Source organism: Cuculus canorus, chromosome 8 (genome assembly GCF_017976375.1).
Source record: "Cuculus canorus isolate bCucCan1 chromosome 8, bCucCan1.pri, whole genome shotgun sequence".
In the NCBI taxonomy this organism is placed as follows: Eukaryota; Metazoa; Chordata; class Aves; order Cuculiformes; family Cuculidae; genus Cuculus; species Cuculus canorus.
The window spans coordinates 17,799,356-17,814,864 of record NC_071408.1 but is presented as its reverse complement, the minus strand read 5'-3'; the positions used below and the strand labels follow the sequence as shown (position 1 = coordinate 17,814,864).

At 49.4% G+C, this 15,509-nt stretch overlaps 1 protein-coding gene across 11 annotated transcripts in view; it reads left to right on the top strand.

The window, feature by feature from the left end:
* SGIP1 (SH3GL interacting endocytic adaptor 1) overlaps positions 1-15,509 on the top strand; it is a 67,530-nt gene that overhangs the window by 42,567 nt on the left and 9,454 nt on the right. For 7 of the 11 annotated variants that reach the window (XM_054073062.1, XM_054073056.1, XM_054073059.1 and 4 more), the window contains 5 exons: positions 1,530-1,982; positions 5,025-5,146; positions 6,020-6,146; positions 9,539-9,598; positions 15,005-15,116. In XM_054073062.1, coding sequence (XP_053929037.1) covers positions 1,530-1,982; positions 5,025-5,146; positions 6,020-6,146; positions 9,539-9,598; positions 15,005-15,116 — 874 coding nt within the window. The remainder of the gene's footprint in view (positions 1-1,529; positions 1,983-5,024; positions 5,147-6,019; positions 6,147-9,538; positions 9,599-15,004; positions 15,117-15,509) is intronic. The other 4 variants (XM_054073067.1, XM_054073057.1, XM_054073063.1 and 1 more) reach the window with 3 other exon arrangements.

Here is a 15,509-nt window from a genome sequence, read left to right as displayed (position 1 = left end):
GCTGCTCCTGCCTTTCCTGCCCTCTGGAATTCCTGGGAAGGTGGGATAAGCCCCTGTGGTCAGGCAGCTGGGGATGGTGATGGGCGTGTAATGGGGAGGGAGAAATGAATAGTACCTGAAGTAAAGGATTGAAAGACGTTGTTGAGGACATAAGGTGCTTATAAGCATATAATTCATGGTGCTGACTAGGTGCTGTTTGCTGGAGCTGGAGGTTTTGAGGCAGTGTGGGCAGTCCCTGTCTGCATGGGCACGTGCATACAGAGCACTGCCGGCTGTTACTAACATTGCCATGAAGGAATCCCTTGCTCTGAGCTTACTGCTCTATTCATCAATACCTCATTCACGCTCCCATATCTTGATCTTTCTATTTATCGAAGCAGCCAGGCAATCAGAGTGTCCACCTGCATGCGTAGATTCATCAACACAAGCTACTGCCATGCCCAGACAGCTGTGATGGTCTCTTTGCTGGGGTCTGGCTTGCTGCACGCTGCAGCCTATGCATCAAGTAAAGCAACTGGTAGTGGTCTATTTTGTTCTGTTTTAGCAAACTATATTTTATTCCCTAAATGTAGACCACAGATGGCTCCTCCCAAAACTGGAACAAGGGTGGGATACTGAAACCAGGACCTCAGAGGGCACGTTAATTTTAGCAGTATGTGTGTGGCTGTAGCAAGGGCCATGGGCTCCTGTGCTACCCTGGTGCTGTGGCCACACATTGCCCTCGTCTTTGCCTTGACCCTGCTCTGTGCAAAAATGAGTTACCAAATCCTGTGTAGCCTGCATGGCATTAGAGAGCTGCCCGCTTCCCAAGCTCCAGCCCTTGGGGAAGAGAAATGCAAGAAAACAGGGTAGGAAAGGAAGGATTGAGGATCTCCCTCCTCTGGATGTGTAACACTTTGTTGACAAATCCCATCTCTGTGTTGGTTTATGAAGTCAGATTTGAACATTGAGTTATGGTAGCTCAGTTAGTGAGTAGAGCCCTAAAATATGTTTACCAACTGCTGCTTGAAACTGAAATACATACACCCTGTCCACTTTTCTGTACTGCATGCGTAGTGCAGTTGGCTGACAGTGTCAAGCCAGCGTGTTTAAATGTATATATTTATATGTATGAATATATACAGTGGAGTGTGCAAGAGAGCTTTAGGTTACTGGGTTGAGCGTGTAAGTTTAATACTGCTGATAATTCAGAGTGCTGATAATGACATAATGATGACATTTACAGAATACATAATGAAGGCTGGGACCTCACTGTAAATTTTTGGAGGATATGGGACCATTGTGTAGGAAGCAATGGAGGAGGAGTGCTTGGCTTGTCGTGCATGCTATCCCTTATACAGCGTGTGTCTTTCAATCCAGTGTGGTTCATTGTACATTGCACATGAATTATATCCCCCAGCAGCTTATAAGAAAAGATCCTTCTAAAGCATCTCCTCTAGAAAGTAGCTGACGTAGAGCCCTGTAGAGAATAGCACGACTACAGCTCTCTCAGTTAATGCTAAGTGTAAAATAAACTGCTTTGACCACAGGAGGGGACCAGACAGCAGCAGAGCTCAAAAGGGACAAACTTCCGTCCATCAATGACTTGGACAGCATTTTTGGCCCTGTGCTATCCCCCAAGTCTGCTGCTGTTAACACAGAAGACAAGTGGGTCAATTTTTCTGATCAATCCCCGGAAAACACAACTCCGGAGTTGACACCCCAGGAAAAAACGGGGTCCCCGCCAGTGGCAGCGGGCAGCCCAGCTAATGCTCCAGTGGCTGAGCCCTCCCGCCCGCTCCCTTCACCGCTTCGCCTGGAAGATGTTCCTAAGAAGTTTTCTGAGCAGCCCTATCTTAAGGATGATAACTTGGAGCCCGCCTCTCCCAAAGATTTTGGGCTGGGCCAAAGAGCAACTCCGCCTCCCCCTCCACCGCCCACCTACCGGACGGTGGTCTCCTCACCTGGACCAGGTGCCAGCAGCGGCACGGGAAGCGCCAGTGGTACGTCCTATGGTGTTGGGTGTGCTTCGGTGTGGCCATGACCGCATCCACCAGCCCTTCCCACCTGGTTGTGCCTATGCCCAGCGCCCGTGCTCCCACCTGGCCGTCTTGTGTTTCCACGTTTGGCGTCTGCCATCAGCCTCCTGTGTTCTCTCCCCTGCTTCCTGCTGCATGTCTGATGGTTGGATGGGTCTGATAGCCTTTCCCCAAAGCTCCTGAGAGCTACTCTCCCTATCTCTGATGCATAAATAAACCCCTGATGCAAAATTTGGCATAGGATTGCCTTCGCTGCACCTCTGTCCTCAGTAGGCTTCAGAGTGAATATAGGTGGAAATGTTATGGGCAAATAATCTGAGCAAGCTTCAGAACTAGAGGGGTTTAGATCTGTGGCAGACTGGCCACCATATACCATCACCCCAGGGTTGCTGAGACCAGGTAATTGGCAGCTCAAAGGTTGCATGGGTCTGAAAGGCACTTGGTCCCTCTCTGCTGTCCCTCTGGAGAAAAGATTTCCAGGATGAACCTCTCAGGAGGGCAGAACCCGATAGGTTTGTCTGGCGTGTGCTGTCTACCTGGCTTTTTCTGCTTAATTATAGATGTCTGAGTGTACGTTAAGGCAAAGGAGCTCATTAGAGGTCAGCTGACAAAGGATCTCCCATAGTGCTTGAGAAGGTGCAACCTAATAGCGTTATTTGAGGATGGCTCCAGGGCACTTATTGTGTCAGCACAGCCAGGATGTGCAAATCCCTGTCCCTACCAGCCCCTGTGCTGCTGTCCTGTGCACATGCAAAAAAATTTTTGAGAGCATTCCCCCCACAGAGCCTCGCAGACACCTTTGCCCTCGCAGGTAGTGATGGGAGTTGATGGATGTGATGGCCCTGGGTGCAGCCACTGTCACCAATCTCACATAAGCTTGAAAGCTGTGCCATCTGCTTTGAGGGTTTGCCACCTCTGTGTGTGTGGGGGGGCTGTTGGAGTGTCCCCTTGAGTGTGGCTGTTGCTGCAAGTGTGGCTTTGCTTCAGTGGTGGTGGCTTTTTCTGTGCCAGCTTGGTAAGGCAGAGCTGCAAGGGGGGTGGTGGGGATCTGCACAGGGGCTGCAATGTCCATATCCTGGTGGCACTGGTTGGAGCCGTGAGTTTCTCAGGGATATCGGCAGCAGGAAACAGCGAGCTTCTTCCTATACTGCTCTCCACCCCCATGCCAACAGAACAACTGCTTTGCCTGAGCAGAGAGACGCAGGATGGGATGCGCTGGTGGCTTTGTCTATGAGGATGGCTGGAGAAACCCCCACTCGTGAACCAGGGCTGGATGGACTTCTGTGGCAGTGCTGCCTGCTTGGGAAGATCTGCATCTCTTCCCCAGAAGTTATCTACTGTCTCCGTTCTGCTGAACTGCTTGCTGACATCTCAGCCTTACCCAGTCCAGCGTGGGACCATGAGCTGGAAAAATGCAGAACCTTGAAATACACTAAAATCATGCAGATCTTCAGAAAGCTCCGTCCCGCATCAGCCGGTCTGGGTACATGGTGTGCATCCTGCACCCTTCCCACTCCTGCCCTCTCCACTGTTCTGAGGCCCCTGTTGCTGCATCCTGCCCTGGGGCTGTCCAGCCTTAGGATGAAGGGTAGAGCCATCCCACGACACCCTCCTGCCATTGGATCCTGCAGGACTCTGGCTTTGGGGCGTCACTGAGGCAGGCTGGGGGTCTGGTGACCCTGCTGTCTTCTGATTTCATGCTTATTTACAACGTGCCTGCATAATTTCTTCTTGTAGAAAATATCTAGAGGAACATCAGTTTCCCAGGGACGTTACGTACTTGAAAAATAAACCTCCCTTGATGAATTCTGATGTCTGACAGGGCTTTGGCTAGGTGGCGGCTCCTCAGCCAGGAAGAAATGCACCCTCAAAGTCTCTGTCTTGTGACGCTCCTTCAGTGCTGCTGGGTTACTTTCCCTGAATAATTTCTGTTTTGTCAGGCTTTTATTGTGATAAGGAAGGTAAAATTTGAATTCTTGCTCCCAAAATTAGGCTTCTAAATAAAAATGGTTTGAAGGTAGCAATTGTGCAAATGAATGGCCAGGATTTACTTTCTTTAAACAAGTCCATCTCTCATTTTAGCCTTCTGTCTCGTTTTTATAGATCTAACTTTGCTATTTCCTTCACTTGAGCTATCACCCAAAAAACTTAGTAAACGGGTTCACTTGTAAGCAGGAAAAAATAAAGTTCAACTTATCAGCCTCCAGGGGGGCTGGTGGCAATCGCCACCTTGATCAGCTGTCCTGCAAAATGGGGTCTGCTTCCCCCTCCTGGCTTCTGCAACCCCTCTCCTCTTCTGCAGTCTCTGTCCTCTCTGTACAGCACCAGTTATTGCTGAATTTACTTGGAAGGAATTTCTGTATACAGGGAAAACCAGTCTACTAGGTAGCCTCTTAAGCATCCATTAAAATTTCTCTTTGATTGCAAAAAGTTCCCCTTCGTGGCAAGGCAGCAACCACTGGGGACCACATAAACCTCAATGACAGCACCTTCTTGTTCTCTGAAACTCTCCCAGGGGATGGGAAATGCTTTGTGGTCCCAGCAAATTCAATAGCCTTGCTCTTCTGCCCTTCCTCTTCTTTGCTTGGATGAAGTTTTGCCCCACTCACCAGGATCCCCCATTCCCATGGCGGAGGATCAACCATGCTCACCCCAGGAGCTTGTGGAGCCCTGGGAGCTATGGCTTCAGCATCAAGTGCTGTGGGGGTTAAGCATCATTTTTCTGGAAAGCTGTAAGACTCCTCCAATGATAACTTTGTCCAGTGCTGATGGGGCCGGGTAGCTGGCACAGGTGGGAAGCCACTGCAAGAAATGCATTGGCATCAGCAATCCCAAAACCTCTTCTCCCGTGCAAAACTGCTGCTGTGAAGCAATGGTCAAGGGGAGCTTGTGCAGGGTGTGTGCGTACCCACGCTGCTGGAGCCTTTACTTGGTGTATGGAGGAAATGGGCATTGGCAACAGCGGTAGCCAGTCTGTGGCGCACTCACGGCTCCCATTTGTTACAGGTTCCTCATCCCCGGCTCGTCCTGGCACGCCGCTGGCTGCTTGCAGCACTCCTCCACCACCACCGCCCCGGCCTCCTTCCCGGCCCAAGCTGCCCCCTGGCAAGCCTGCCGTCGCTGATGTGGTACGTTCCCGGCCGCGAGCGGGATATGGCACACACTGGGGATGTGTGCACCCAGGGGTTGGTGGGTTTGCCTTTTTCAGCCTGGTGAGACAGGTTAACGGAACGGAGCAAGTCGTTAGGAGCAAGTGCACTAGTAGGGGCTGACTGGGCTGGTTAGAGTTTTCTACGATTTATTTATTGAGTTGAATTATATGGCGAAAACGGCTGTGCACACCTCGTGTTCTGCCTGCTGGCAGTGTCAGCCAGGGGAGACCAGTGGTCTTCAGTCACGGCAAAGGCAGAAAACAGGTACAAAAAGGGAATGTGCCCATAGGAAGAGTCTGGCTGTCCCAGGAAGGGTATGTGGCTGGGGGGGAGGTGGCCAGCAATCCTTGAAGGGGCTCCCCACCGCTGTCCCACCACAGCTGGGCTGCTGGCCTCTGCCCCATCTCCCCAGGCTGCTTCAGGTAAATTATAGAGAATTTTTTGATTGATATTTTTCCTGAGGGATCCTTAAGGACCCAATGAACTGCTTGAAGTGAGGTGGCACGTGGCAGGCACTGGTCCCTTCCTAACGCCAAGTGCATTAAATCATCCTGCAGCCACTGGAGCTCCCATCCTCTGTCTGTATGGGGGTTTCAAATGCCTAGATCCACAAGATGGTGGGAATTATCTGCCATTTTTCTAGGTCCAGACTAAGATGCTAATGGCACTAAAAGAACTCGAGTTGTTCAGTTCTGCAATAATGCAGCGGGGCGGCCCTGGGACACGAGCAGAGCCGCTGGCCTGAAGGTACAGAGGGTTACAGCTTCAGGCAAAAGCTTCTGTTTGTTTGATGCAAATGTCACCGTGGGTATTTTCTTTAACCTTTTGCTCTTTTATGTTTTTCTACAGTCCAGGCCTTTTAGCCCTCCTATTCACTCATCCAGTCCTCCTCCGATAGCACCTTTAGCCCGTGCTGAAAGTACTTCTTCCATATCTTCTACCAATTCCCTGAGCGCAGCCACCACTCCCACTGTTGGTAAAAACATACAGCACTGCTGTTCTTTCACCTTTCCTACCTGTGAACATCCTTAAAATATTCCTAAAGCTTTTTCATTTCTAGATCATTGTTTGGGCTTATATTCATTAATTTTCATCAGGTTTTTAAATGCAGAAAGGGATATGAGGGCGGTGTGGTGGATCATGAACGTGATACTGCTAGGGAAGCTTTCTTTTTGTGTGAAAAATGAACGTTCAGTGAAGGCAGAGGTTATCACCAAGTGAAATATAATATAAAACATGCTCGCGGTCTGTAAATTGGGGCAAAATAACCTTATTTTACAGGGGATGCTTGTACCCTGGAGGGGAGGGGGGCTGGAAGCCAAACCTTGGGATCCAGGAGACAACCAGTATTAAATCTCTTTGAATGTCTTAAGCTCTCATTTGCCCTTAAAGAGGCAGGGGGAAACGGGGTCTTGGAAAAGGCTCTTCAAACCTTTAGCTTGACGTGTCCTAGACCAGTACAAAGTGCTGCAGTCTTCTTTTGGATGAACGTCCTGAAAAACATGTTTTTTGCTAAACCTCCCAAGTGCCCACAGGGCAAGATAAAGTCTGGCAGGCAGCTCCCAGGCTCTATGCACTGGGTATTCCTCCTCCCTGTCCTCCATTCCCTCTCTCCTGGCTGCCAGCTATCCATCCTCTGCCATTCCTGCCATTCTGCCTGGATGCCAGCCCCACTGCCCCTTTGCTTCCTGCAGCTCCATCTTCTACCAGGAACACCTTCTTCCCTTTTTTCTTTTCTTTACATGTTTTTTTTTTTTTGTGATGAGCATGCCTGGTTTGCATAAGCAGGGAAGGAGTTTTGCAGACCATGACTGGTGTAGGCTGGCAGATGGGCTCTGTGGAGGGAGTGAAACTCCAGTGCTCCAGAAAACCAAACCTGGCTGGTGTTTGTGTGTGCTCAGCCGTGGTCCCGGCTGTAATGTCTCCCACCAGCTGCCACATCACAAGGCTGCGATCTGCAGCTTCGCCACCTCAACGCTGTCTCTGATGGCTGGAAGATAATGGGGTGGTCTTAGCCACACAGCAGGTGATGTCCCCATGGTGCGGGTGGCCACATGCGTCCACCTAAGCCCTCCTCGCAGGTTTGCTGGAGTCTCCAACCTGCGTCTTCATCCTGTTGTTTGCTTCACTCTCAAGGTGTTGTAGATGCTTATGCCTGTTTCGCTCGCTGTTGGTCACTGTCACAACATGCTGCTGGAAAAAATAATGCACCTCAAGGAAGGGGCCGGCCAGCCCCGAGCATCCCCACTGTGTCAGCTGGTGGTGTTGTCTGTGCCCACAGTCCTGCATCTGTGGCAGTGAGCCACCGTCGGTGTGGCCTGGGGTGCCTGGGGTGATGGGGTAAACACAATTTTGGCAGAGGGAGCTTCTAGACTGGAAACAGGGATGGTCATGAGGGCTTCAGGAGGCCAGCAGAAGCTGGTGGGAGGATGTGCGCTGGTCCTGTAGGCCGAGCAGGGGATGGCTTCCTTAGGCTCTCATTTTAAAATTTACTTCTTCTCCTTTGAACACATATTTTTTGTGAACAAAAATTGCTGTTGATGTTTTAAATGATCTACCCACCCCCAGCAGCTGGCGCTCATGCGGCTGCGCAGGGCAATGAGAAGCTGTGCCCATGAGCCCCAATGCCTCCAGCCCTCCATAAGTGCTTTCCTTGAAAGAGAGGCAAAATCAGGGCTCTTTTGTCACCTCTTGGCAAGGAGGAACACTCCCAGACTGCAAGCTTTGCACTTGCAGTGGCATAAAAACCAAACAGTGGGTGCTGCGTTGCCAGGATGTGGCCCTGGAAAAGGCATGGCAGTGAAGAGCAGATGTGCCTCAGGCAGAGGCACACACGCATCGGGACCTGCTCAGGAAAAGCCCAAGCACCTCCCTGTTGTCCTCACCAAGGCGGCTGAAGTGAGGATGGGTGCTGGCACTGGGTGAGCATCCATGGGTGAGCGTCCTACCCAGTTTGCACCAGGCTGCAAACTCGTAGGTTGGATGGAGGACTTCTAACTTCTGGGTTTGTCATGCAGAAAGAGAAGAAAAGGGGAACGATGTGCAGCACAGAACGGTCGGGGTAGGGACTGGCAGGTCCGTGAGTCCCATGGGAGCAGCACATGGCTGGGATAACCTAGGGCTGCCCAGGACCCTCAACTTGCCTCTGGGTCCATCTCCACGGCACTCTCTGTCTCTTGTTTTCTGTGGCAAAGTCCAGTGGAGTTTGTCCAAGAGCATGTGGCAGAGTTATTTCATTTATTTGTCCCCTGTGCTGTCCTGGTTTGCTTCCATTGTGGTTGCATATGTAGTCTGAATAATTTATTGTAAAGAAAGAAGCTGTTATTTCTGTGTCAGTGCTCCTTACATTATTTCTTTTGTTAAAATCCATTTCTGTCCTTTTGCGTTGATGCAGTGCACTGCTTGCTTTCATTTGGGATTTGTATTTTCTTTTTTGTTTTTTTTCTTTTTTTTTTCAGTTTTGCATTTCTTCTGTTTATGTTATCAGAAGACAATGCTTTTATTGACAAATTGCTCACATTTGAATGGTGCTGTGAAATGCCTGCAGGTACTGTACTAGCAGGGCATTTTTGAGAGATCTGGCTTTGGAGCTGGCAGCTGTGGGCACCCCTGTGCCCCAGCACCTGCCGCTCGCAGAACCTTGCATGACAGTTTCTCAGTGATAAAAAGGACCGTGAGCTGAAAGGCTGCCACCTCCTGAGTTAAAAAAGGGTTAATATATTTTTTTCCCCCCATCCCTTAGTTATTTCAAGAGTTGTTGGTGTCTAATGTGGCTTTTGAGGTGGTGTGAGCGTAGGGACCTGGTGGTTCTAATGGAAAAGTAAAAATTCCAGCTAGGCATCTCCTGCTCTGTGGATGTGTGTCTGTTCACTTTAAACTCTCATGTCCTAAAATACAATGGAAGATACCTATGTTTCACTGTCACTTATTTTGCACACTGGTGTGGCACGCAGTTGCAGCATCCTGCCAGGGAAACACTCGCTGCTGCTGTTGCACATGGCAGAGACATCGTGGGAGGTGAAGAGGATAGGGTGTTTGCCAAAATCAAAGCAGTTAGAATATGCTAACAAGGTGCATGAGCGAGAAGCCTCTTCTACTCTAGGCAAAAAGAGAAAATGCTCCAAAATCCTTACCAAGCAGGCAAAAATATTCTTCCATCTGGGCTTCCATAGCTTTGCTTTCTGCTTTCTGTTTCCTAAGCCAAAACCAGAGTTTAAAAGCTCCCTGCTTTCCTTGCACGTGAACAGCTTGCAGCACTTCGTCCCCTCCCTGTAGCGAGGTAAATGACCTGCTCTGTGACTCACACTGTGTCCTTCTCTCTCCCTCTCCTTAACCTTTCCCATCCCGCTTCAACTCCTGGCCATACAGAGAATGAACAGCCTTCCCTCGTTTGGTTTGACAGAGGAAAGTTTTATTTGACTTTCGAAGGTAAGTAGTGCATAGCATACCCGGTAACCACTTGCTCCCCTTGCTCTTGCTCTCTGACTCCCAGGGTTTCCTTCAAAGGCTCCAGTCTGGCTTTCCGTGTGAAATGCTATGGCTACTTAGATAACATCACAAGTTTGACCGGAATAATTTTGATTTGATTTGTGCTGTTTATCCCAATGATCTGTTTTCTTGTTTGTTTCTTAAAAAAAAAAAAAAAAAAAAACAACAAACCAAACCAAAACTCAAAAGAATATTCTTGATATTCTTGTACTGAGACTGCAGTGAAAACCAGAGAGCGAAAACTTGCACTGCCGAGGAACTTGACTCTGTCAACCAGGGCTTCTTTCTACTCTCCCTCGCGAGCTGCTAGTTACCCTGAGCAGGCTATAGCACAATGCGGTTAATTAAAAACCAAAAGGTGACGGATTCTCTGCCAAGTTGGACCCCCTTCCCACCTCCCATCAGATTTTTCCATGGTAAAGGGTAGGGAGCATACCAGTACTGCTAGCAAGCATAGCCAAAACACCACCAGGTTGTGCTGCCGGGCAGCTGGTCAGAGGTGGTGTGGACCTGGGGATCCCTTGTTGGTGAGAGGTGTATTGGGAAAATGCAGGGTCTGGATAGATTGCTGTGGAGCTGCTGGCAACTTCTCTGAGCAGCATCACATCTCTGAGAGGGAAGAGGCAGGGGTGCCTGGGCAGCCAGCTCGGCTCCAAGAGCTCCAAGGCTTTGGAGGAAGCCTCATCTCACAGATAAACATACCTACATTTCTCTGTGAAAGACAACAATATATGCTTGAAGCAGAAATATGTGCTATAAAACCCAAAGGAAGTGCTTCGAAGCTGTTTTGGTGTTTGCAGGCAGAGCTGAGCTGCGGCTAGATGGGGACGCTGCTGGCATGGGTCTCCCATGGGTGTCACTTTCTGTGAAGCGGAAGTATGAAGCATGAAGTATGTCCACTCCAGCAAATAGCCAGGTGGTCTGGGCTTGTGCTGCCTGGGCTGAGCACGGGCTGCTTGTGTTGTGGAGCAAACCCCATGCTGGTGGGTGTGATGCCACAGCAACAGCAGAAGGCATGGATGGAGGTGGTGGTGACCAGGGGAGTTGGTTTCTTCTTTCCCTCCTTCCTGCCTTTTAACCACTCACAGCTGCAAGGCCCTAAGGTCCCTGCTCTGATGGCAGCTCCCAGATTACACCTAGGAAGGGGCCAGGAAGGAAGTTCTTCCTCCCATTTCTCATTGCAGTTTTGCTCTTTCAGCAAAAAAACCTTCCTGGGTTTCCTTTCCTAGCTGCCACCTGCCTGTCCAGAGCTTCAGAAAGAGCTGAGTATGGCAGGGACAGGGGCTGATGAGGGCTGTGCTGGCTGATTGCAGAGTCGAAGCTGCTGCCTTTGAGCATTACGCCTCAGTACATGTATTCTGGCACTGCACATCCCTACTGACCCCCCTACTCTGTGACTCCTCCTCCTCCTCCTCACTCGGTCTAGCACCAGCGCTGTGAGCACCTCTCGCGTTTCGGGGCTTTCTTGTGGATCTATGTATTATGATTTTGAATGGTACATTTGAATACTCATACTTTGTTATGGCAGTGTGAATGGTCCAAAGTATGAGGTGGATTTGTCCCCTGCTCCCTGGCTGAGTCCTTTAACAGCGTGAGTCACGCTGGCTGGCACAGCAGCGGAGTTCCAGGCACGGGGCACTGGCTCCAGGCTCAGCTCACATCTGGGGAAAGAGCTACCTCACTTGCACACACTGCATTTCCTGATCTATCACTAAATCTCTGGATTCAATTTGAAATAAAGCTAAACTTCAGTGTTCATCTCTAGCGATGGAAAAGGAGATCTGTTGAGTTTGCCATCTGTAACTTGGGGCATGAAATGCCAGGAAAGAAATCATCTTTGTTCCCGGATTCAGGATGTTCTTTGCTAAGGTCCATGTATTCCCAGAATACGAGGTAGTTTGTGCGTGAACAGATGTGGGGCGGCCTTGGTGATGCTCTCCTGGATACTTGGGCAGAGCTGTGTACCAGGATCACTGATGCTTAGTGGTTGTTACTCCGTGGTCTGTTTTCCATCTTTGTGTAGGAAGAGTAAGGCAAATGAACCTGGTGCACTGTTTATGGCTGGATCCAAAGCTCCATAAAGTAGATTTTTTTTTTTTCTCCAGTATTATCAGTTTCTAAAATTGATTTCTGAGGCAGTCACTGCAAAGCCAGATTTTTGGAGAAGGCATGACATGGTATGGACTTTAACTAGACTTGTCTCTCAAGTTTCTGGAAAAGAATTTCTGTGCTTGAAATGGACAGAGTACGCTCTTCTTTTTGCATTAAAGTTTTTATTTAAAAAGCTGTTCAGTCTCTGAAGCAATTAAGAGAAGAATATATACGTTGATGGGGGAAGAGCGGAGGGAACTGAGAACCCTGAATGCTAGTTACAGCCCACGTGATTTGATTCAGTAAGGTTAGAAATGTGGAGGATGTTTTGTTGCTGTTCAGATTAAGCCAGATTTTTAAGGCCAGTTGAGCATGGTAATAAAGATGCGTGAGACAAGCCAGTTTATCCTTTTACATACTACTTTTCATTATGGAGAATAAAGAAGTCTCACATATGTACAGAGAAACAGTGGAACAAATGAGAGATTGAAAATCAGGGAAAAGGCATGTTGGTTTGAGAGACGCTGACCTCCCGTCTGATGTTCTATTGTGAGGTCTGGACTAAACTTGGCTGCAGTCAGAGCATTTGTGTTTGGGAATTTTTTTTCCTCTCCTGAAAAATAATGATTATGTTGCTAAGGATCATGGGCTTTGCTGCTGCTGGACCACCACTAGGAACCTTCCTCTTGCATTCCCTGCTGAGATAAGCCTCATGTTCCTCAACTGGGTGATACCCTCAGTTTTCACCCCTCTATAGCCAGTCTGCATCCATATTTTTGAATCTCATCTATGCTTCTGGGGACGTGTGATGAGAACATCCCACTTGCCTGCGTTCAGCTGGATTTGATGTACTGGGAGGTTATTGCTTTGGGTGTGGGGAGCGAGGATACACTCTTTGCCTTACCTGATAACCCAGCAATGGTCACTATGCAAAGAATTTAATAAGAATACATTACCCTGCAGTGCTGCCCTATGGTCCTGCATGTCTGCATAGCCAGGTATTGCAGCATGGCTGCGATACTCTGTGTGATCTGTGGTTTTGGGGAGCTGCCCATGCCTTCACGGGTGGCTGGCACTCACATAAAGTGTCTGCTCTTTAAAGGGATGCCTGCCAAGTCCCTGTTGCATAGCTCGGGGCTGTGTCCTCAGAAGAGGAAGTCTTGGGGAGTTGCACTGGGGTCATTAGGATAATAAATGTGTGTGTGGCGATGGGTCTGTCGTGTGTGGGTGAGATGCTCAGTCTGTCCATCCTGTGTGCTGGGACAGCTGGCTGTGCTGCACTTACTAGGCATCATTATTTCAGGCTGTGGCTGAAATCTCTTGTTCCCCTGAGTCTCTTAAGATGTGTGACCAAGAGGGAAATGCGTGGTTCATTAAATTTTTACACCTTTTAGGCTACATTAGACATTTGAAGGGAAAATCCCAGCACCAGAGGGGCTCATCTGCACCTCTAGGAGAGAGCAACTTTGGTTTTTAATCAAACATTAACGCACTGCCTGCACAGATGCATTTGTAGGTTGTGAAGAATCCTCCTCATCTGCAAATGCCATGTTTTTTCACAATTATTTTATAACAGAACTCAACATGTAATTTAAGTGACAAAAGTGCTTTCCCTAGGAGATGTTATGAATTCTGATTTCCTGCACCCAAGACCTATTATTTACTTGCAGAAAATTTGCAACAGCAAGTTAGGACCTTACTTTAGGTCCCAAAAAAATCTATGGTAGATTGTTTAAATGCAAGGCAAAAAGCAACAGGGTAGTGGTGGAAAGTAGCAGATAAAGAAGAGAGGGGATTATTTTTGAAGGTCGTCCAAGCAGAAAAGCAGGAGCTCACCAGGAACACGCTGCGTTTTGCTCAGTTGCTTTGCTTTGCCTGCCTGCAGAGGTGCTGTCCTTCCCCAGGCCAGCATTTAATCTTGTGTGGCTTTGGCTGAAGCTGGCACACAAAGATGCTTGCAAACCCCTGGGCTGAGTTAACAGCCCGTTTCACTTGTCTGATTCAGACCTTGTAAATGAAGGTAACAGAGTAGTGGGATGTTGGGGTACTTGGGTCAGCTGCCCCTCTGGAGACTTTTGATATTACTTTTTAGCTGGTTTGGGGTAAAATAATCCTCAAACTTAACCTGGTGTACAGACTACGCATTAAAGAAAAGGTTCTGAAATAGTGCAATGCAGAAGAAGATATAAGGCTGAGCTGGTGGTGCCAGGGCAGGAGTGGTGATGTCTTGACAACATTTTTTGGGTTCCTGAGGGAACAATGCCTTGTATGTCAGGTAGGTGACAAAATGCTAACACTGGGCTGATCTTTTGACACTTTCCCCAGGGGAGAGGCAAGAGCTTTGCCATGCCAAGAGCCCCCACTTGCTCTCTTCTCAGTGGTGGGCACAGGGAGTGGGACTTTACCTCTCACGCAGGATTTCCAGCACACTCAAGGCTTCTGGAATTCACTTGCAGTGATGCTTTCACCCTCAAATGTTTTTTTGGAGGCAGACATTCTTGGCCAGCAAAGGGAAACCTGTGTCTGATTATGCAGGGCTGAATTATTTAAGAGCCTGGCTAGCGTTCGTGGACACACAGCATGACCAAAGCAAGCTTTTCCGCTTTATTTTATCATCCAACTAAGCTGCAGATGGATTGATCTGGCTTTTGCACCCAGACTCCCGTGTTCTCCTCCGTAGTTCCAGGTTGCTGACGATGTGCAGATTCACTGTGTCATATTGCATACCGTGTGGGGTGAGCAGCCAGGCAGGGGGGTTACCAAGCATTCCAGGGGAGTGTGCCAGGGATTGCAGGGGTCCCTGCAGGTTAGGCTTTTCATGGACAGGAGTTCTGGCAGCATTTGGGGGAGGCTTCTGATATCCCACTTCCCTGCAGGCAGCCTGAGCTCTCCAGCCAAGAGATAGTGAACGTCTGCAGCCCCTCTTTCCTGGGGCCCAGAAACCTACTGCAAAAACTGTCATGCAAAGGCTGCCGTGTGGCAGCCCCTCTGGAACCTGCAGGGGGAATGCCGCCTGCCCTGCATGCTGCTCATGGCTGGGGCTTCTCCATTACTTTCTTTGCTTGCTCCTTGGTGGGGGGGGATAGATAATTTAAAAATGTTTTTAAAGCTTCATCCAAAGCCTGGGGGACTTTTTCTTAATGTTTGTCCATAAAGCTAGGCTGGGGCTCTCAGCGAGCCCCTCCTCACCCCTGGGTGGGGAGCAGTGCCATTTCTCTCTGCACATAAGGACTGGAGGCTTCCACTCTGTTGCAGGCTCCTCACGGGGACCCAGTCCCCTCACCATGGGGGCACAGGACACCCTGCCGGTTGCTGCTGCCTTCACGGAAACTGTCAACGCATACTTCAAAGGGGCAGACCCAAACAAGTAGGTGCTGACTGACAGGGTCTGGGTGTTGATGTCCTGGGGTCAGGACACAGGGTGCTGTGGAGGCTGTGGTGAGCATCTCAAGGGATGGAACGGAGGAAAGAAGGCATTCTGGGCTCAGCATGAAGGTGCTGGGATGTCAGTGCACTGCACCAGGCAGGGTCCAGGATGCTCGTGGAGTGTCCTTATGTGCATTGGTCCCCATCTCTAACAGGTTGCTAGTCTTTGCTGCTGTTTCAGCTGGCTCAGGTTTAGGACCACAAGAGGCTATTTACCCTGGCAGGGTGGGTGGGAAGTAGGGTGTTGTCACCACACTATCCCTGGCACGAACTCTTCCCTCCCTGCTGCGTTTTGAGCCCCCCGTTTCCTCCCCCTTTGGTCTCTGTGTCTGGC